Genomic DNA, 23,388 nt, shown 5'->3' with positions numbered 1-23,388 from the left:
AAAACAGTGGAGTTGTAGTTTTAAATGACCTGGTCTCTTAGGGGACCAATAAGAAGTCTCTTTTTTTTTTTTTTTCCTTCTGTCCCCTCTGTTCTCATACAAAATTCTAAACATTACCAAGAAATGCTCAACAAATAGTAAGCAAATGTATCTTTGGGGGCTTTGGGTAAAATTTCACAGCTACTCTTTACTCAAGGTTGACAGGGAGTAAAAGACCTCACTGCACAGGTCAGATACTTCATGAATATGGAAGGCAGACAGTTCAGAAAAGGAGGAAGTAGACCGTACCACAGCACATTAGGTGAGACAAACGAGCGATTACGATTATGATGTGAAAGTGGAAGGGTAAGGGGAGGCCTGTCCTGGGCAATAGTTTCATTTTCTTATGTCCTTTGAAAATATCACCTCCCATCAGGCAGGCCTTCTACAAAGCGGCCGCCTATTCCGTAAAAATGAGATATGGAGAAGTCAAGAAAAGAACACATTTCAAAGGAGAAGCAGAAGTACTGGGAATAATCCCCAGGATGAAGAAAAATGAGGCCAAGACAAAAAGAGAGAACACTGGAAGGTGATGAGCTCAGAAGTTGAAAGTTCACACAACAGCCTTTCTGCCAGGCAATCGGGCAAGAGGTACTAACAGATTGAGGCATAACCTCTGAACCAACTCCACTTCATGGAATGCAACCCAAGTAAATAATTAAAGATAAAAGAAAAAATTTAGCTATGGGGATGTCCTACATAATAGCCAAAACAAAACAAAACAAGAAAACCCCAAAAAACAAACTAAGCTAGTTAAGTTAGTACCACACAATGCATGATGTACAGCCACTGAAAATGCTATGGAGGTGTATTTATTGGCATGGAAATATATCCTTGATTATAGTGTTGAGCAAAATAACTACACAACAAAACAGAATATATAGTATCACGTCATTTTTCTGTGATCTCTAATTTTCTATATTGATATCCATAACTATGTATTTCCTACTTGGAATAACTGTGGTTATCCCTGGCTGGTGGTATCATGGGTGATTTAGTCTTTGTACTTTCTCTCCATTGCCTAATTTTTCATTATTACCACAGTAGTAGAATGAAAGAAAAATAACCTTTTGTAAAACAAAAAAATCATGCATCAAAAAAATAGATGAGCTACATAACCAAGGATGAATGCAAAAAATTGGAACAGGCCTACAAAGATGGCTAAAGACAAGACAAGCTTATATTCTTATAAGCTAAAATTTTTTGAAAAATATTAAAATGTTTAATATTTATTTTTAAAAAGACACGTAAGCAAGAGTAAGTAAAGTCTGCTTGTTGAAGCACAGTGATAACTTGTTAATAGATGGAAGAAAAAGACAACAGGACAGTCTCCACTTGGCACCCATTCTCCAGCTGGACAAATGGTCTTCAAACGGGCAAAAGCAGAGTAGATGCCCTCACAAGGGCAGAGTACCCAACCACTCTGCATGCATTTGTGTCTCTGGGACCCTGATAAATAACACCCCAGGGTCCTGAAATCAGTCAGAAACATTAGGGCCAAATCAGTGTCAGGGATATGCAGGAAATCAGAGACCAGGTGAAGAGTGAGAAAACTAGAGATGCACCAACACCTGCTGTGTCTGAGGAGCCAGATGTCAAGTGAAAACCTGGCTGCCTCTTCTCAGCTCTGCAACTGTGTACGGAATTTATTAACCTTTCTGAGTTTCAACTTCCTGATTTATAAAATGGAAATGTAACGCATAAGTCCTTGAGTGTTGATGAGTACATGAGATAATGCTTGTAAAACGCCTCATTAGATGTCAAGCACATAGAAGGCACTCAGTCAGTACCCGGCAGCTACATGCATATTTTATAGAAGGCTGGCTCTAGAAACCTGGCACTGTATGTAAGAGCGAATTTTAATCCTTAATTTACCATTCAGAGTTTAAATTTGGGATTCTACATTTGTCAGTAAGGGGTAGGTAAGAAACAGTGATGAGACATCTGAAGGGCAGAACTGGAGAGAGGCTGGGAGGAGAAGAAAACATTCTTGAGAAACTAAAGACTTGCAAAGAGCCACACCCTGGTCACCTAGGAAAGAATTTATTCCCTTTACAAGGGGAGGGACTCTCCTTGGAGAGAGTGACAGCAGACAAAACCCAGCAAGCTGTTTCATGTCTTACACTGACTCACAAGAAGAAGACAGGGACATGGAGCCCCTGACAAGCTCCTGGGACCCTCACTCCAAGGCCGCAAGCAAGCGTGTGCAGCAGTGGTGGGTGGGAAGGATGGAAGTTAATGGCAACAGAGCTCAGCTCAGAAACCTAAGAAGACAGCATCTAGAAATGGGGGCGTATTTTCAGTAGACAGAGAAAGTAGAAAACAAACAAACAAAACCCAAAGGCCAGCTCTGGCCATCCATAAAAATTTTTTTATCATTCCTGTTGCAAATGCATTGACAGTCAACGGAGGGGTAAGTTCGCACATAAAAAAAGGAAATAAACTAAGCAATTTGAACTATTATCAGAGACCTACATTTTTTTTCCATTTTCCTTTATCTTGATATTATTTTCTAATGAGCTGCAAACAGCATTTTATCTAGCATTTTATTGCATCCTGGCTCCATCATCACCAATGTGACCTAGGGCAACCTACATAACCGATCTGTGCCTTAGTTTCCTCACCTGTCAAAAAAAAAAAATACTATTACTTCATAGGGTTGTGGTGAGCACTAGATAAGTTATATATAAATGCTTAGAACAATGTTTGGGCCCTATATATTTGTCACTGTCATTATCTCCCTAAATTCCATTAAGAATTTAAGTCATATTGCCAAGCAGAAGACGATTATCTTTAAAAACTCCATTACAAATGAGAAGAAGAAATAATGTGTCTCTAGAGGCCTGAAATGTTTAATAGGTAAAGAGACATCAGGCCCAGTTTGATCAACAGCTACACTGGCCTTTTATTCTTGGTGATACAGCCAAAAAATGCAATGTTTCTCACTCTCTACCCAGGGCTCCAAGTGAGATTTGCACATGAAGATATTCAATTAAACGTTAAATATTTTTTACACTGTTGATACTATGTATAAAACAGATAACTAATGAGAACCTATTGTATAGCACAGGGAACTCTACTCAGTGCTCTGCAGTGACCTAAATGGGAAGGAAATCCAAAAAAGAGGGGATATATGTATACGTATAGCTAATTCACTCTGCTGTACAGCAGAAACTAACACAGCGTTGTAAAGCAACTATAAGCCAATAAAATAAAATAAAATAAAACAACATGCTGAAAATATCAAAAAAAAAGAATTGGATTTTATAAGATTTGATACAGTAATATATGCCTGTAGTTGTAATTTTGGAAAAATAAACTTCCTACAGCTTCTTAATTAAAAACAATTAAATAGTTTTTACGTTATTGTTTTTACATAGGTAATACACAGACTTAGTGTAAAATCCAAATAGTACAGAGTTTATAGGGAAAAGAGAATTTCCCTTCCTCTCCTGCCACTGGCTCCCCAGCTCCCTGTATCAGAGGGAGAAATGAAAGCATTTCTTTTCACTTCTTTTAAATGAAGCATCATTTAAAACAAGGGAAAGCAACAGCACATCCAACCAATTGGTTATTATTTCTCATGAAAATGCGATTAGGAGGAACCTTTAACAGCATACAAGACTCTATATTGGTAAGTGGAAAAAAAAACTACAAAATTACATTCAAAGTATAATTCTAATTCACTATAAAAATACACATTAAAAACACAGAAGACATATGTCCAAGCATCAAAAGTGGCTGCTTCTGTGTTGTTAGATTAAGGTTGATTTTCTTCCTCTCATCTATCAATCTTTTTAAAGAAAACTTTAAAGATGTTCTAAACTGAACATCTACCTCACAACCAGGAAAAAAATTACTTGCTGTTCTATCATGTTCTCTTGGTATTATTATTTAATACTGCCACCAAATCTGAAAACGGCATCTGGCTTCAGAGTATAACTATGTTAAAGGTTTTCCATTTCTCCCATTTCCAAAATGGAACTGTGGAAAAGATACAAATTACAACCATAAACTGACAAAGGCTTTTTTGTTTTAAATGAGCATTTCACGTCTTTCATCATCAAACTACTGTTATTCTTTTCACAGTAATCACCTGGGGAGACCACACATTTATTCTTAAAAGTAAAAAAAAAAAAAAAAAAAAAATGCAGAATAACTCTAGATATTATTTTCTAAAGAAAGTGAATTTACACCCAGGCATTGGGGCTCCATTCCCATCAGCTCAAGGAGGAAGGCTGGGGGGTGAAGGCTGACAAGGTCCTGCTGGGCTCTGGCCCAGAGTGTTTTCAAAAGGCTCGAAGCTCTCCTCTGGCCCTTGCACTGGGGAAGTGGGCACATGAGTGCAGACCCTGTGGTTAAGATACACTGTGCTTGGGGACAAAGGCCATCCCAGAGTTTCCCACACAAAGCTCAGAAGCTACTCTGCCTCTCCGAAGGCGTCATGGTGGTGGTCACCTCAATGCATCAGCTCTAGTTTGTCATCTGCTCTTTGGAGCTATGTGAAGTTTACAGCTGCCGCTGGCACAAATGAGGAAGGGCTTCGGGTCTGGGAAACTGGAACTAAGGGAAACAGGGCAGTGGTTGTGGCACGTTCTACCCTGAACGCTGGCACTGGGTACCGGGCACGCACGGCAGGCAGGGCCTCCCTCACATGTGCACCTGAGATCAGCTCTTGGGCAACCCGGCAGATAGAAACCTCGGGGGGCAGGGGCTTTTGTGATTTAACTCAAAGGGCTACTTGGAGGCTACGACCCTACGTTCTTCCCTTACAGAAGAACACGGGCAGGGAACTCACCGAGAGGTCAACAACTGTCTTGATGGCCTTTTCTTTTCTCTTGATGAAGTCATCATCCTGCAAGACAAGAAGACACAGGGATGAAGCAAATCTTCCTGCGTAAAGACTGAAACTCCACTGGACTGCTCAGCAGTCCGTCTTATAAACTGACTTCTCATCACAACTTTGCCTGAAGAAGTCTCAGTTTTCTAACAAATTGGAATATATCCTGCATGGGAAAAAGCTAGGGCCTCTGCCGATGGCTGCATAACAGATCCCTATAGCCGGTGAGAAAAAGGGGGACCACAGAGTGTAGTGGTGAAGACAAGCGTTCTCACTTCAGATCCGTATGAGCTCTGAAACCTCAGCAAGTTACCTAACCTCTAAGCCTTAGCTTTTCCACCTGCATAACGGGGATGATACCGCCTATCTCAGGGAGCAGTCGTGAGGATCAAAAAACAGAAGGCGTGTGATGTGCCGGGACTGGAATGTGGTATCTGACAGTGGCCAGCTCGTATTGCTGTGATGACTATTCAGCTGTTACGGTAGGTGCGTCCCAAGCAGGTGGGCTCTCGAAAACCTTTATATGACTGTACAAAAATACACTCTTGTAATTTAACAAAAGGTCCAGATCCAGTATCAAAATTGAGAGACAAGGACAAAACTGTAGGGCTTGACACTCAGTGCCCATTTAAACAGGCAATTCTAATGAACCAGGAGGCCCAGTTTCAGGGCTGATCAGGTAGGTGGGGGCAGGGAGGCCACACAGGCGGGCGGGAGTGCAGGGGAGCCTGAGCGTACTCTGCACCTTCCCAGGGGTCCCTCACTGTGCACTCCGGTTCCCAACTGGGCTAGAAAAGAACACTGACCTCAGGGAGACTGTAGGTTTTCTGGAACTGGGAAATGGAGTAGGAACGGATATAGTCGCCCATCTCTTCTTTTGTTTCTATAGCTCGCTTCACCAGCCACTGGGGAAGAAAGTGAGGAAACGTGAGCCGACGGGGACGAAACACACTATGGTAAAGGCCAGCTCAGAGACGGCACAGGTCCTGTGCCTGAATCACAGAACATGAACTGCCCAGGTGGTGAATAACCACCAACACATACTGCCCTGCAGGAAAAGCAGCTGCTGGGTGTCTGGATGCTGAGATCCAGGGGGGCCTGAGCTGACAGCCGCGCAGCAGGCTTCGGGCCTCGCTTCAGGTGCCCAGGCCTCAGTTTCCCTCTCTGCTAAAGAGGAGGTGAGAGTATCAGTTCCCTTCACGTCACAGAGCAACTGTGGGAGCAAATGAAACACAAGTACTAGACAGCTCTGTAAACACCTGGAGCCCGACACAAACAGAGCTGTCCCCCAAACCTCCCTGCGCCTAGTGGCTGATCTTACTGGAGCTCTCTCCTTCCCGTGCTGCTTGCACCACAGACCAGAGGGAGGGAAGGGAACCAGTGAGAATGCCTAGTGTAACCTCGTTTGATAGGTGGGAAAAAATCCCCCCAAAATTCAGACTTGAGACCAGGTGTACTGAGTACAAGCCCTAGGCTTCAGGTTAGCTCGGCACTCACAGCATAGCTCTCGAATCCACCCAACGCTATAAGGTAATTGGCACTGGCCGCGTTTTACAGAATCGGAAGCTCGGAGAGACGACATGATCCACCCACCGATCCACAGCCAGCAGCCACAGCTGCCGGCCACATTGGGACACTGCGCGTCTGGGCTTCACGCCACGTGTCCTAGGTCGACCGGGTCGATACGCACAAGGAGCCGCTCCTCACGCCCGCTGACTTACAACTCGAGGGAACTGAAACACACACGTGCACACACCCACGCCCCACAGCCTGCGGGAGGCCCAGGAGCTCTGAGGGTGAGAATGCAAAGTGCAAAAAGAGCCTTTGCTTCTCCTCCTGACTCTTCATTCATTCCCATTATTACTAAAGAACTTTATGGAGGGATGCCATCCTCTCTCCAGAGAGAGCTACTACATCTCAGGAGCAGTGTCTGGACAGTAGCTGTGCTTCCCCAGGGCAGGGCCACACGTGGCAAGGTTCAGACACATGCACATGGCACAGGGCTCCTGCGGGGACGGCAGGAACGTGCGCTCAGGGAGGGCGGCCAGCTCAAGTAAAGGACACACGTAGGAAGCAGCTGCCCAGGACAGCAGTGGCTGCAAATAATTCTATGAGGAGTATTCTTTTGTTGCTAGTATCTTCCATTTGTTTCCATTACTCCACTCTACCCTACCTCCAAACAGTGACCTCAGGCACTGACTAAAATCCAGAAGGGCAGGGGCAGAAAGTCGGACGGCATTTGGGGCTACTCCAGTCCCTCACCTGTACCCCAGCACCGGCCCTGGACATCTAAGGAGGCTGAGTCACTGTTCAACTCAATTTCTCTCTGCTTTGCTTTGCATCAGGAGATCCAGTTTCTGGCCTTTCATTGTTGTTGCCTTTTCAGATCTGCCTCTGTTAATTAGATCGACACTGAGTTGTAACTTGGCTGGATCCTGGAGAACATGCTCAGATGAGGAAGGCAGAGCCCGCTGATTCAAAGGATTCAAAGGATTCCTTAGAGACCCGACCGCTGTGTTTTGGACTTCCCAGCATGAAGGGCTGCTGAGGGAACCTCTAGGACAGCTGAGCTCTGCCATAAGCCCCTAGCATTTGAGAAAAATACCTACCCTCACAGGATTCATGTGCCCCACATGGGAGAAAAAGACGTGACCTGGAACTACCAGTAGCCGGAAGTTAGCTCTTCTTTCCTCCTGGTTGCATTCAGAGAGTGTCACCACAGCTGTGCTAAACAGCACGAACAAGGGTGGTGGGCCTCTAGTCCCACACAAGACAACCAGTTCAGTGGTTCCCAGTGGCTGGTCCACAATTGCTCTTTCACTGGTGTCCGGCAAAACAGAAAACTACAGGCATGTGGTGAGTTTTTCATAAGGCTACATGTATTCCATTTGAAGGACTGTCCTTTATTCTGAGACTGAGAGTTAAATGGCCTTTCTTTTAGGAAATGGTAAAGAAAGCAAAGTAATTGTTGCCTTTAAAAACGTCCCTTCCTGCCAAAATACAGGTTGCAACCACAGGTCAACCTCTATTTGCGCTTCAAAATTTTACAGATCCACGAAATTAAGATATGGGGTAACCATTTAGAGAGGCTCTCACATCCAGACAGGAAGCCCTCTGACATTCTGCTCACAACACAAACATTGGATACTCAAAATGCCCAAACCAACTGTAGACAATCACTTCCCTTTCATCCCCTTCTCATATATGGACTAGAGTTTGGGTCCTCAAAGTTCTAGCAGAGTTTTGAGTAAGGTCTAGTCACTAGAGATCCAGGCTTCAGGGGAAAGGGTGACAACTTCACAGTATGATGGGGTTGGAGGCTTCTGTAAGTATCTACACAGACTCCCTACTTCTTACTTTCACAAAATGATTGAGTACCATCCATCCCCTAACAAACAAACAAGTCAAATCCTGAGTTCAAGTCCCAGCCTCAAGTTTACAAATTTCAGTTATAAATGTCAACATATTTGATTTGCAGTCTAGTGCAGGGGAAGATCCCCAACAGCAGTAACAACAACAGAGACAACTATATAACACAAAGCACTTACTGAAAGGTGCCAGCCCTTCAATCAAGTGCTTTACACATACTAACTTACTCAGCTTCCATCCCACCAGGTAGGTACTATTATTATTTCTAATTCTCAGGTAAGAAGTTAAGTCATCTGCCCAAGATCACACAGCTAGAAAGTGGCAGAGCCAAGATGTGAACCCAGGAAGTCTCCAGAGTCCAGGCTCTTAACTGCTACATTACATAATCTGAACAGAATCACAAAACCCCTCCCGCAGGGGCTGTGCGGCTTTCCTTGGGGTGGCTGAATGGTGGTGGAGGAGAAAGTACAGGCTTAAAGACAAGGAGTTGAGAGGAATCTGCCTCTCCGCTCACTAGTTCTCTGCCCTTAAGCAAACTGATTATCCTTTTCCGAGTCTCCCTTTCCTCAGATGTCAGACCGGCATAACAATAGATGCTTCAAAGAACTCTATTAGGATCCGAGGCAAAGTACTGTCCACACAGCAGGCAACGAAGTTAAGTTCCTTTGCTCCTCTTCTTTCTATGGTGCCTGGAGGAGGGGCTGAGACACAAGAACCGCACAGAATACGGGGACTTGTACAGCACAGCCACTTAATCACGGGGCCTTGGGGAAAAGCCGGGGTGGAGATAAGTCTCCCGTTAGAAATTTAGTCCTTTGTAGGACTGAATGCCTACAAAGTGCCAGACATTCCAAGAGGTGCCGGAGACACGAGAGCAAGCAGGACAGCCATGGTACCTGCCCTCAGGAAGCTTACGGTCTGATGGGAGAGAGGTACAAATAACCAAACATTGAATGGACACGGTCACAAACTGCAGTGAGGAAGCTTCCTGTGAGGGTAGGGAATATGCCGTATAAGAGGATATAGCAAAGGAACCTGCTCTAGATCTGGCAGTCAGGGGAAGCTTTCTTGAGAAGGCTTGATGGAACTGAGATCTGGAAGATAAAGGTAAGGAGAGAAGGGAAGACCTTCCCACCCTGAAAGGCCCCGTGACAGGAGGAAGCACAGTGTGTATGAGGAAACTTGAAAGAAAGTCAGAGGGGCTAGAATAGAAAGAACAAAGAAAAGCAAAGAATAAACTGAGGCTGGAGAGGTCAGAGGGGGCCAGCGCGTGGGGTGCGATGGGGAGCTATGGGCTTCCATCTTTACCAGAAGGGCAATGAAAAGTTACTAATGGAAACATTCAAAGACCAGAACAGGTGACGGTGTGAAACTAGGGTAGACTGAATACTGGCAACGTTCTGAGGAGTATCATTGTGTTTTGCTGCCACCAAATCCATACCACACCCATCAGATCCGGGATCTAGGCCAGACGGCCCAAGAGCCAGACCCATTACAGGAATTCCAATGTTTGGAGGGCAAGAAACCCCACAGATGCTCTTACCTGGACAACAGGAAATATGTGAATAAAATCCATCCCCTGGATCTGGTGGGGCTCCAGCTGGTGTGGACATTTCATTCTTGGCAGGACGGAGACAATTTTTTCTGATAGAGCTCTGCTCAGAGAAAAACAACAAGCCAAGAGTGAGGACACACCAAGTGGCTCTTAAGACATCTCTCAAGTCTGGCTGCGACCCAGAGGGATCTGAGTTTTCTCAATACCAGACCACGACCACGTTTCTCCTGGCTGATAGCAAATTGAGAAAAATAAGCACAGCTTAGGCTTGTGTGTGTGTAAGGACACAAAACTACCTTCATCCTTAATTCTAAGGTCGTGCTCGTCCTGCTTTTTATATTAAAATATTTTGTTCCTTGAAGTTATGGCGATGTTTGAGGTAGTAGCTATTTTTTTTAACGTCCTTACGTGGTAAAATAAAAAGTTATTAGTGCTGCATATTCTTTTACATTTCACTTAACTGCCTTACTTTTTCCAAGTCTGGAAACCATTAGGTTAAACATTTAAAAAATTGTTCTAAATACCATGCAAGCAACAAATAATTACCAGACTCTGTGCCAGGTGCCAAGAATATTAAGACAAAACATGAGGCCTCATGCTCAAACAAACAAACAAACAAACAAAAAAAGAAGTTCTCTACTCCAATACAAAATATTTTTGAAATAAAAAATAGCCTTTGGGAGCTTCCCTGGTGGCACAGTGGTTGAGAGTCCTCCTGCCGATGCAGGGGACACGGGTTCGTGCCCCGGTCTGGGAAGATCCCACATGCCGCGGAGCAGCTAGGCCCATGAGCCATGGCCGCTGAGCCTGCGCGTCCGGAGCCTGTGCTCCGCGACGGGAGAGGCCACAGCGGTGTGAGGCCCGCGTACTGCAAAAAAAAAAAAAGTAGCCTTTAATTTTTTTGATACTCTAAAATTAATCTTAGGTTTGGAGGACCCATACGCCCTCACTCTTCCTTCCAGAGAGAAGGTGCTTTCCACTTCTCACGAGGGACACTTGATCTGTCTCCAACACCTTGCTCAGCCTTCTCTTGAAGTGGCTGGAGGAAGAGAGCAGGAGTCAGGCTCCTTGAGGCCCAGAGAATCGCCTGCCTCAGTCAGGAGCTGAGCACCCGCCCCGCTGGACGCACAGCTCAGCCCTGGCCTGGGTGGGGCAGTTTAATGGCAGGAGTGATAGAGGGACTTGTGTGCAAGTCCACTTCACCACAGATTTAAATCTTCTCTAACCAGCTGCTATTTGATCTCCAACTGTCTGGTTCCTATTTCTTATACCTTAATCGGATCACATTCAAAAGGAGAGAACAGAGGTTATTTAACAGGTCTGCTAACCCCCAAAGCCATGGTACAAAGCCTAGGAAGCCTGAAAAACAAGTCACAAGCTGTGGCCTTGTGAGGCCATGTGGAGAAATGGGAGCTCTGGCTCAGCCTATGGATAGTTTAGGTTACACCCCATCTAAGACACTAAAAAAAAAAAAAAAAAAACAAAAACGTAGCTAGTTACAGCAGCTACTGTGGCCTCATCTCCAAGTGTCAGACTTCTCTCTAATAGATGAAGGCCCTGCTGAACAAGGTCACCAGGTTCTTATTAGATGCTTCAAATGCAGTAAGTTTGGGGTCTATCTATCAAAAGTATTTCTTGTTCAAAGAAATCTTGTATACTTTTGTCTTTCTGCAGTTCCATAATCCTTCTCAGGGGACAGACACCCTTAAGACCGACATCTAACTCAGGCCTGGATGAGTACTTACCTTACCTATGGTCCCTTTAGTATGTCTCATGCCCTTACTCTTGGTAGCAACCAAGGTAGCAATCTAGGGACAGAAGCCAAACAGCTCCCAGAGAATGATCCCATGATCCCTGGAGAACATGCTACAAAACGATGTTTATGTCTACAGTAGCTTTACAAGGTGGGACCAAGGTTAAAACTGCTGAGTGGAAACAGTCCCAGTCCCAGCTCCACTGATCACAATATCAAGTCCAATATGTTAAGAGAAAAAATTTGGAGAGGGAAGACTGATCCCTGCTGCACACATTCACGGAAGGAAGGACTACCCACCTCCCAGAAGTACACGGGAGGACATTTTCACTGCAAACAGAAGGGGTGTGTGTGTAATTTATCCAAAAGGTCCGAGACGGGGAAGGAAAGTGTCATCTGACTCCCAGCAGCCCCTGCAGGCCCTCCTTTCTGAGCAGCCCGTTCCTAGGACACATGCATCTTCTCTGCCACGAGGTACATGTCCTGCCCCAGTTGAGAAGCCTCTGGTCGTCCAACTCTTCCTGGGGCCCAAATGGGACAGTTTAGTAGGAAGGATTGGCAAACCCATTTGGCAACATAGCTAAGGCTCTCTCTCTGATAAGCTTTACTTTTTAATGTGATTTCCATAAGACGCCCATTCCTTGTTCCTTAATTTCTTTGCAACCTGTGAGGGGAAGAGGTGGATGCCTAATTGGCCCTGCTCCCCAGACTCCAAGCTTAGCAAATGAAGATGGTCCCCAGCTCCGGCTTTGTGTCCTTACTCAGGGCAGGTCTTCACTAGGCATTCACATCTTGGCTCGGCAGGAGGAGAGCGCCCTCTAGTGGCTACAGATCTGTGGGTCTGTGTAGGGTTACTGATTGCCTGCAACCGGTCAGCAGCTTCCAAATCACCATCCAGCCAACCCTCTACCTTCAGACAAGGTTCTCCCTGGCCACTCCTCAGAGACGGCCCACTTTCCCAGTTCATAAGGCCCCTGAGGGAAGGATGCCCAGGGTCATCTCAGGGTTTACAACCCTCTTAAACCCGCTTCTCAGAAATGACTGCCAAGTCTGCAGCGGGGGTGGGGACCGGAGGGAAAGAGGCCGGCTGAGGGGGCAGGAGTCAGGAAGGCTTCTTGCGGAAACCTACCAGCCTCCATTCGGCTTCTCCCTGGAGCTCAGAGGAGATCCTCTGACTTTCTGAAAATCAGGGAACATGACAGTCTCAGAGGTCACCAGATGGGCTTCCTAATCTAAGATTCCTCATCTAACAAGCCCACGTTTCATTACAGGTGACAGGCTTGACTCCTTAGCTTTCTGAGTGTTCAGTGCACTGTTTCCTCCTCCACTGCAAACAGTGTGAAAGAGAGTGAATTAAACCAGGGTCTAAACTCCAAGTTCCATCACCTACCACGGAACTTCTGGCAAGCCACCAGGTCCCACTGGTCTGATGATCCCATCATAAAACAAGGGGTAATCCCTGTCCTGCCTGTTCAAGGGTTGCTGTGAAGGTAAAATAATAAAATGCATGTGTAAGTGCTCTGCACACAGGCGGCTAGTAAATATGTGCTGTAGAAATGAACCCAGTTATAAGCCTAAAATCTCATTTATGGACCTCAGAACATAGCACTCTGTGGTAATGGGGTTTTAGGACAGGCTGGGGATAGAGGGTCGAAGCTCATGGAACCCACAAGAAAGAAGGCTCAAGAAGGAGGACAAGGTCCCAACAGAGCCTGGAAGATAACTGTGCCCTGTACACAGGCAAGTGTGCTCCTCAGGGGTGCTGCTGGCCCCCCCTCACAGCAGCTGGGGTGTGCGGAGGCACTGCAAACACACGGCAGTATTAATCTGATCTGCAAGTAACCAGAAACTTTGCGGGGGGGACCCCAAACACAGAACATATTCCAAAACCAAACAGAAAAGATTTTTGGCTAATTCAGGGCCCTATGGCTACGCCATTTCTCCTGCAGATAAGAAAAGACCCAACTGTCTGATGCACTGCTAGGAGTCTGCTGGGTCTTTACAAGTTAACCCTTGTCAACTGTTTTGCCTTCAATTGTAGTTCATGGCTGTGCACTTAAAAGTTACACATCAAATACTTACCAGGGAACACAATACGCCCTCAATCCCTTATCCAAACCCTTTAGGAGCAGATGTGTTTCCGAAGTCAGAATTCTTTAGATGTTTGTACCTTAGTATACCTAAGGGGCATATACTGTGTATTAGGTAAGACCCAGTGAAATCTAGAGCAGTACCCTATAATCAAAGAAATGAATATTTCTGCAGTAAAACATATGAATATTCATATAAATGGGATCAATAATGACTATAAATAACCTTAAGTCAGTTCAGGTCATGTGTTGCTTCCAAATAAGTTTTGTATTGGCACTTGAAAGAAAAAAAACCCATTTTCAGTGTTTTTAGATATCAGAAACACAGATAAGGGATTGAGAATCGTAGCCCAGAAGGAATGCAATGGAAAGATATCTCAGAACATTAGGGGTGCCACAGGTGGAAGAAGCAATCAGCTCAAATTGGAACAGAAAGAGGCTTCAACCAAGAGCGTACTCAAGAAGACAGTGAATTCATGTTAGTGGACAGACTGATTATGAAGCTGGCTGGTCTTCATTACAGGTGAAACTACGTGCTTCTCTGTCATCAAGGAAAAAAAAAGGCAATCAGAAATGCAAGGGAAAAATGCCGTATAAACATGAAGCAAATTGCAGTGTGCTTGATTCTCAATGACTTGCACAGACCATCTCCACCTGCTCGGGCCAAATACTTCCGAATCACCCTCAGCTCCTCTCTTACGCTCCAAATCCAATGTCATGAAATCCTGTTGGTTCTACCTTCAGAACAGATCCAGAATGCCACCACTGCTAGCCCACCGTTCAGGGCACCATCATCTCTTAGGAGGATTACTATAATACACTAAAGAATCTCCCTGATTCCCCTTAATTCGGTAATTGGACCAGGGTTCCTTCTTAAACACAGAACAGATTATGTTCCTCCTCTGCTCAAAACCCTCCAAGGACTTCCCATCTCACACAGAGTAAACCCCAAGTCCTTACTCTGACCCACAAGCACCGCACCTGATCTGCCTCCATGACCTCTCTGCACTGACGTCCTCTGCTCCCCACTCCGCCCTCCACTGCAGGCAAGCTTCTGCTTGGAGCCTTCACGGTGGTAGTTCCCTTTGCCTGGAACCCTCGTCCCTCAAGTCTTAGCTCTAGTGTAGGCCCTCAACGAGGCCTACACTAACCGAAAACAGCTGCCTCCTGCCCTACGTCCCTCCTCATAGCCCTTCCCAGCTTTAATTTTTTTCATAGCACATATTATTTCTATATATAATTTAGTTATTGATTAAATTAGTTTTTGGTCTGTCTCCCCCAATAGACTATAAGCTCCATGAGGGCAGGACATTTTTCATTAATGTATCCAGAACAATGCCTGATTGTTCAGTAAATGTAGGCATTTGATATTTACTGAGTCTATGAATAAATGAAAACAGATGGCTTTTGACTATGATACATTGAATATTCTCCTTTAAACAGCACGATTATGGTCCAAAAGATTACAGTTCCTTCTTTCTGACCCCATCACAATTCTCAGTTCTTATTGTAAATACTGTTTATAGATTTGCTTTTAGAATTTACCTGTAGATTAAAGCACAGACAATTTAACTGCTACTACAGAAGAGACTATAAATATTATATGCTAAACATTATGAAAGTGATGTCATGATGGTACATGGAGGCTGAAGGACAGAAGGAAAGATAGAGATACTAAAATGTTTACTCAGTTAGGACCTAGGAGAAACCACCTTATGTTAATGGGTCAAGAAACAGAAGCTTAAGTAGATTCAAATTATGCAAGTGATCACAGAAAAACCAGAAAACAATTAAAAGAGTGGAAGATGGAAGACAAAGGGGATGTAGTGAGTGGTACAGGTGAACCAACTGCCTCCTCTCATTAGACTTGAATGAAACAGACTGTATACATTGTTGGAGATGTATTAGTGACCACTCTGAAGAATCTAAAACCTGGACAGCCAAGGATGACTGTTTCCAGGTAATAAAACTGGGGTGTAAAATAGGAAGGAGGAGAAACATCAGCTGTATGTTTTGCTCCCTTTGGTAGTATTTGAATTTTTTTTAACCTTCAAGTATGTAACACCTAAATAAAAACAAACAAAAGAACAAGAATATCATCTACCTCTGGATTGAGCTGGACCGACAGGGAGCAGAGCCACATGCCTGGACTCCATCGTACCCTCCCAGTGGAGGACTTTTCACTGCGGGTCGCTGGACATGATGCCACAGCCCCACACAGGTGTTAGGACACAGAGCCCACTACTCATGGCCGGGCACCGATGACAGTATCTCTGTGTCAAACAGCATGTCCTCCTTAACAAGGAGCCAAGAGACGCCTTTTGGTCTTAGTGTTAAGAATTTTGGTGATTCACAGGGACCTATTTTTCTTCTACTGTATGGAAACTGTATATTGGGTAATTTAGCATGTTTTTTTCTTCTTTTCGCAGTCAAATCTGTGTCCCACCCTTGGAAAAACAGGGCCTTTATGGCCCCTCACAGGTGTGTCCCTTATCCTCAACTCTGCCTTTTTTTTTCCTTTTGCTTTGCTTCGCTTCTCCAGTATTACTGCTCCCCATGCGTGTTTGTAAACTATCTTTAATCCATTTAGGGGAGGATAGGTCTTCAGAAAAATGAGGAAGTAAGTCACAGAATCATACAGATCTGAGATCACAAACCCTCCTTCCTACAGAAAAGAGAACTAAGGTTTGCCCAAGGTCACACGGCTGCCCAGGGCAGGGCTGAACAGAACTGGGGATCCCAATGGTCTCATGAAATCACCAAGCCCCTGCTGAGCTACGGACGACCAGCCAGGGCACCCTCCCCTGACACTTCCAGCGAGGAGCCCAGGCTGCCTTCTCTCGATGGCAGGCAAAGTGGGGCTCTGCCTTACCCAGAGGCAACGGGGAGGGAAAGAGTCCCCTTCTCCCACCTATTCAACTTCCATCCACATTCACTGCCTTTGGAAAGAGATACGTGAGCAGTCGACAGAAACTGTGATCAAGGAAAAGCATCAGAAATAGCCTATATAACATTAGAATAACATTAGGTGACTCTCATATGTTAGCTGTGTAACCTTGGCTTCTTTCAGCCTATAGGTAAACCATCTAACACAACTTCTGGCACACAGCACACGCTCAAGAGTTAGCTCTTTTCTCCCCCTTCAGCCTCTTAAGCCGGGTAACTTACATTTTCTGACCTATTGTAGAGTTCTCCTGAAAGAGCAAATCAACATCCACATCAAAGTTGCAAGTGGTGATGCACCAGGTCATTCCTCCTACCACCTGAAAGACACAAAAAAATACCTATTTTCTCTTCCTAGTTAGGGAAGAGGGGAAGAAGTGGAAGGTAGATAAAATATAAAGAGTTTTTATATACAAAATTGGGTACCCTCAGAGAGATAATACGTGTCCTGACTCCATCCACTACAATTCACCTAAACAGCACTGCTGACCACTGTAAAGCTTTCTGCAAAGACGGGAACAGTCTGGATCTGCACTGTTAAGTACACTGCTGCTTGCCACACGCAGTTACTGAGCACTTGACTCATGGCCAGTGGACTGAGAAGCTGACTTCTATTACTAAATGGACCTATGATGCATAGATCCTCTTTATACTGATGGGACAGACATTCACTCTCAGCTGGGTGAAGTCTTAATCCAATTACAGGCAAGTGCCAGACTGCAGAGAAATTATGTATTTTATGGACCAGATATGTGGGTAACAAGGGTGACGTTCTGTGACTCATTACTTAATTTCCATACATCTCATTTTTTCCTACTACCTAAAGGAGATGAGAAACCTTGCTCTAGTTTTGTCATGGGATTTCTCGGAGATGCAGATGAGACTAAGGCTAAAAATCCATTCTGAAACAAAACATTTTTAGACACAGCCTGATGTTAGAAAAGAATAACAGTGAATCTTATCCCTGGCTATACTGTAGACTCATGTGAGATGCATAATAAAATACAGATTCCAGGGCCCAGCCCAGACCTAACAAACCAGAATTTCAATGGCTGAGGCCTAGATATCTGTATTACAAAAGAATCTGTGATATGCAGCCAGGGCCGTGGCCCATGGGAGGACTCAATGCTTTCTTCCACCAGGAAGCTTTCCCGGCCTGCCCCAACTGATCTGAATGCTTCATTTCTGTGCATAGTTCACTGTGGCACTTACCGAATTGTGCCATTTAGTCTATGCACGACGTTTTACTTGCCTCTCTTCCCTACTCTTTAGAAGTCAGGCTCTTTGGGAGAAGACCTTTGTTCTTATCCTTGTGCCCTGAACACCTACTACTACGCCTTGTGCATAAGAACTGTTCAAGGTTCTGCTGAATTAAATGACTTCATCCCATAGTGATTTCTTCCTCCTCTAAACCCAGCGTTTACCACCCACAGAATACCTGGCAATTGTCTGTGAGTGCCCCGACTTGGGATAGCTCCCTATTACCTCAAATTATTTTATCTTACATAAACTTTATCTCCCCACCCAAGCTTTAAGTTCCTTGAAAGAAGGAACTATTTATTTTGCTTATTTGTATATCTCAAAGCTTCGTGCACAGAAAGGACTTCAAGGTGTATTTATGCATACATGATTATTTTCTTTTAATAGGAAATGTGAACACTTCCTTAATGAATCTGAATCCAGGAGAAATGGCAACAAGGACGTAGAGAAAGTAAAAACACAGCCTCTTCCTCCTTTCCACAGTAAACCATGCCGTCCTGACAGAAACTAGTCTAATGCTTAGAAAGACTTTGTCTTACCTTGTCAAAAGGTGACAAGCCTTTAATTCTTGCCCTGAAATACCCAGCTGCAACCAAGAGCTCCAGAATCTCAGTCAACTTGACATTTTGTTCTTCATCTTCTCTTGTTTCTACCTAAAACAAAAGCAAAAGGCTGGTAAAAGCTACCTTGAATAAAGGAACACAAGGTATATTTCCGATGCCACAATCTCATTGCCAAGGAGCAGGTGACATTGGCTGTGTCACGGCATTCATGCCGGAGCGTGGGGACACAGTGCTGCCAGAGTCGCACAGAACAGGGTCCCTGGTCCTAACCTGCTGTTAATCGTCTTAGGTGGGGGTGGGGGGGAGAAGACGTGCACAGGTGATATGGACTGTCCATCAGGTGTGAAGGAATCCAGGGAAAGGAAGATTCCAGCACATTACCACCCTGTTCTCTAACATGTGACTTGTATGGCAGGCTTCTCGACTGGATTATAAACTCCTTTCAGACGGAACAGGTAGTTTGTTTTGTTTAAGTTTATACTCATCTTGGTCCTAGAAGTTACTGACAAGAGGGGCAAGAACAAAGAATTCAAACATGTGTCTCCATCTGCACTTTGATCTCTACAGCAAATATAAGGAAGGCTTTCAACCCAGATATATTACGGGGAGATTACTACCACATAACAGGATTGCCTTAAAAAGAAAAAATTCACTTAATACATTTAAATAAGGACTTTATTTAAATGTTTTTAATTAATATCCTACCTCCGCTCTCAGGTTGTTTATCTACAAGTTCAATATATCTAAATATTCCAGTACTTTTGCCTCCATTTACTTTCCTGAACTGTACCTTTCCTGACTTCCATTATTGCAGAAAATAAAAAACTACTACCTCTCTACAGAAAACAATGCCAAGGTACCCTGTTTTAAATCCTCATACCCACCTCTGACTACTCCCTTACCCAACAATGCCTGCTAAATCTTCCTTAACTACGCAGCTCACATTTATCCTCCCTTCCCTTTTCTTTGCACATTATGCCAGGACTATGGCAACTGCCTCTCAATCTTCCTTCCCTGTTAATTTGTCTTGCTCCTTCCTTCCGAAATCACAGCTTTCTCATCATCCCTCTTCAGCTCGGCCCCCAGCCCTCATCATTAAGGCATCATTCACTGTCTATCAGATAAATTCCAAACGTCTTGGTTTGGCATTCAGATCTTGGGCTGCAACCTATCTTTTCAGCTTCATCCTTTACCTCCTGCCAAAACAATACAGACATGGCTGTGGCCAAGCTAAACAAGCCCTGTTCACTCTCATTCCTTCATGGCTCTCCTGATATTCTCTAACCACCCAGACACCATCTTCAACCCCTAGCTCCTATTCAATGTCAACCCTACAGCCTAAAGTGGTCACTCCTCTGCATTTCTATTTTATTTATAGTCCGTCATTCATACAATTATCAACCTCTTCTGAGTGAGATGTCTGGTGTTAACGGACACGCCAGTCTCTCCAAATAGACTATTAGCTGGTTCAGGGGAGGACCCATATATTCCATATATTATCCACCCACGTTTACTCCTCTGTTCTGAACAGCATTAGGCTCCAAGCACACACTTGTTAAGTATGGAATGACACGCTCAAACATTACGTAAAGTCCATGACCTAAGCCAGTCTCGTATTAACAAAATGTTTTCATAGTCGTGACACTGATAATGGAAATTCAAGTTTATTTTAAAGGACAAACTGCCAGGAGAAGGGGCACACATGTAGGGCTTCCCTGGTGGCGCAGTGGTTGAGAGTCCGTCTGCCGACGCTGGGGACACGAGTTCGTCCTGCCCCAGTCCGGGAAGATCCCACATGCCGCGGAGCGGCTGGGCCCGTGAGCCATGGCCGCTGAGCCCGCGCGTCCGGAGCCTGTGCTCCGCAATGGGAGAGGCCACAGCAGTGGGAGGCCCGTGTACCACAAAAAAAAAAAAAAAAAAAAAAAAGAAGGAGCACACATAGCTGGACATAGAACTATTCATGTGACTGTTAATCTCTTGCAGTGTGTGGTGATGGAAGAGACAGCCTTGCAACACTGCTCCGTTTACTTCCGTCTCAAAGGACCCTGGTCTGGCCTATCAAAGATTCTGAAGGTTAGCATTCACTAATTCCTAGGAGACATGCAGAAGTAAATATTAATTATTCACACATTCTCTTCCTTGGCAAAAGATCTGTGATGGTTGAGAACCATCTACAAGTCAAGAGACACAAAGAGAAGAGAAAATAAAGAATAGTTATGGTTCATAAAAATAGTATAGAAAAGGAAAATGGATGATACAAGTATTTTCTTAAAACTCCCGGGATGTAAAACAGGAACCCTTCATTCGTTCAATCATTTATCATGAAAACGCTTCCAAGAAGAGGACAAGACATCTGGGGAAGGGCATCCCTGCCTCAGCCTGCACCTAATGAGCACCCACTGCCCACACCATGGCAGGTGCCTGGCCCATGCTTCCCAGCCACTTATCCCACGAATGGAGAAGTGTACTTTTGCAATGCACCCTGCGAAGTAACTTTTTAGCACGAGACAATGAATGGAGAATGTTAATAGGACTCCAAATTCAATTCACAGATTAACACTAAAACAAAATGTAAAAGGGTCACTGGCTAATGTGCAGGGAATGAAAGAATATCCTCTCTTTAAGCCATAAAACGTCACCAGGCTGGGTAATACATCCCATTGTTAAAACTAAAATTCTGATAAAGATGAATGCTGTGAGCTCTTAAACCAGGCACACTAAATTATCAGTTGTCTGATACTGGAGTTCACATAAGCTGGAAGGCAGGGCCACGTCTAACTATATCTCTATCCTTCACATACATACAATAAAGGGCTTACAAAATTGAATTTAATTAACCGGACTAGTGACAGCTTAATGACATATTCATATGTACTGGTCTTTGAACGATGTGATAATAATTGGATTATTATATTCACCCTGTTTTCCTCCCAATTGCCAGGAACTTGGAAAAGTGACAAATTAGACCCAGTCTCCTGACAGTGAAGGGTTAAGCAAAGGACAAACAGGGGCAAGTTGCTTTTTATTTTAGAAAGATTCTACTGGTAGTACAGTGGGACAATGAAAACGTCAGAAAACTTGCTAGGTTTTCTAGAGATAACAAAATGGATTTGCATTCTGGGAGCACACACTGACAGCTTAAGTCTGTCCTTCCATTAGTACACGTCCAGCTTTTATGCACAGAACAGTGACCCCTCAATTAGTGGTACTAGTGGGCTTTAAGAACTAAGGATACGGGGAGAGGGGAAAAGAAGCAAGATTGGCCACAGGCAGCTAAGTGTGAAGGGACCATGCAGCATGTCAAGGAATCAGTCCCTCTGACAAATGCCTGCTTCAGAACCCCAGAAAGGGGACAGAGGTGCAGCGTGGATTCCATTTCTTTCAGGAATCTAGTAAACTAGACTAGCTTTTGAGCAAATCAATTGGAATAGAGGACAGATGCAAGCCACCTATGCAAACCACCTAGCTAAGTGATATTTGCAGCCAAAAGGAAATGCACTTTTCCTCTCCTTCCAGGTAATGTGTATGTAAATCCAGAAACCTTTGATCATCCTGTTCCTCAGGACCAAGTGAGTACTTAATAACAAACACCTCCCTTCTGGAGAAGCAGCGACGGTTTCCGCCCGGCCACTCCGGACGGCTCCCAAACTTCCTCCCGCCGGACCGGCGGGGCGTGGGGACAAACGCAGGGCGGCATTCCCTCCCGATACCAAGGCGTCGGGTGCCGGCCGCCAGGACCCCGTGGGCCCGGGGAGGTGGCGGCCGGCGCCACAAGGTCACCGCCCTTTGCACAACCCGAGCCCGGACCGTCCCAGCGCGCGTCTCGTGACTACTGGGCGCAGCACCCCATGTCCTCGAGGCGAGCCGAGCGGCGCCGGGGATCGCGGGGGACTGCCGGGGGAAGCCGGAGAGGTGGGACCCCAGGCCCCGCGGGGCCTGGTGCTGCGTCGGCGCAGGTATTGGGCTGGGAAGGCTCCCTCCGTCCCGGGAGAGCCGGCACCGGCTGAAGTTTGTCCCCGCCCACGCCCACACTTGCTCAGCCCCCAGCGGACAGGGCCGGTGCTCCCGGCGGTGGACACACCTGAGAGAGGGGGCGGGGCGCCCTAATCACAGGCGGCCCCGTGGGCTTGGCCCTCTTTCGGAAACCCGGACGTGTCAGGGCGGGAGGGGGGTTCCTTACCTCCGGGAGACCCTGGCCTTCAGGCCCCTTGGGCAACCCCATGATCTCGTCGGACTGCCGTGCGGCGGCAGCGAAGCCCGCGGAGCGTCCGGAGGAAGCTGTCCCCAGCCCCGAAGCTGCTACCGGGGTGGAGTGCAAAGCGGTAACTTCCTCCCGCCGCTGCCGCCGCCGCCGCCGCCGCCGCAGCTCGCCGGGAGCTCCCCAGCCCGGCGGAGCATGCGCGTTGGGGCGGGAGCGCTGCGCAACTGCGCCTGCGCGAGGGCAGGTCCGGGAGAGGTCCGGACTCGATCTGGAGCGTGAGCTGCAGTCCAGGCCGCCTGCCGAGCTCCAGGTTCTGCGGAGCTTCGCGCCGGGGCTCTGTATTTTCCTCGAGGTGCTTTATAAAAGGGATTATTCTTCTATCTTGGGGAAATTTTGCATCCTGGTTTCCGTCTCTGCTTCTCACGGGCATCAGATGCCCCAAGTGGGTTCGGTCCTCTCCGCGAGCTGGACTTCGGAAGCCCGCTTGCTTCCGGGTCAAGGCTTAAGCACTGATGAGCTTGGCGATTCAGACCCGGCTGGTTGTGGCTCAGAATCGGGGTGTCCCCTGATTAACGCGCGCTTGGGTAAACTTCTTGATATACGGACCAGGGAACCGAGTACCCGAAGAAGGATTCTTCAGCTCGCTTCCTCCCCAGTGTCTGAGCCAGTGTTCCCCGGGAACTCACCCCCACCATCCCCAGTTTCGGGTTCTTCCTGAGGAGAAGGTCATCTCTGAGAACGCGACTCCAGTATTGACGTCATTTTAGCTACATCA

The 23,388-nt window shown here is 45.8% G+C and overlaps 1 protein-coding gene across 1 annotated transcript in view; it reads right to left on the bottom strand.

The window, feature by feature from the left end:
* The window catches only part of CCDC93 (coiled-coil domain containing 93), an 87,379-nt gene extending 64,571 nt beyond the window's left edge, over positions 1–22,808 (bottom strand). Inside the window, exons 1-6 of the mRNA XM_065880112.1 lie at positions 22,593–22,808; positions 18,389–18,502; positions 16,815–16,909; positions 9,792–9,903; positions 5,686–5,784; positions 4,838–4,894 (exon numbers count right to left, since the gene is read on the bottom strand). Of these exons, the coding sequence (XP_065736184.1) occupies positions 4,838–4,894; positions 5,686–5,784; positions 9,792–9,903; positions 16,815–16,909; positions 18,389–18,502; positions 22,593–22,634 (519 nt within the window). The 5' untranslated portion in view covers positions 22,635–22,808. The remainder of the gene's footprint in view (positions 1–4,837; positions 4,895–5,685; positions 5,785–9,791; positions 9,904–16,814; positions 16,910–18,388; positions 18,503–22,592) is intronic.
* Between the last annotated feature and the right edge of the window lie 580 nt (positions 22,809–23,388).

The sequence above is a fragment of the Phocoena phocoena genome, chromosome 7, assembly GCF_963924675.1.
Source record: "Phocoena phocoena chromosome 7, mPhoPho1.1, whole genome shotgun sequence".
NCBI lineage: Eukaryota > Metazoa > Chordata > Mammalia > Artiodactyla > Phocoenidae > Phocoena > Phocoena phocoena.
Note: the sequence above shows the minus strand (reverse complement) of the source record. Positions and strands in the feature narration are given on the sequence as shown.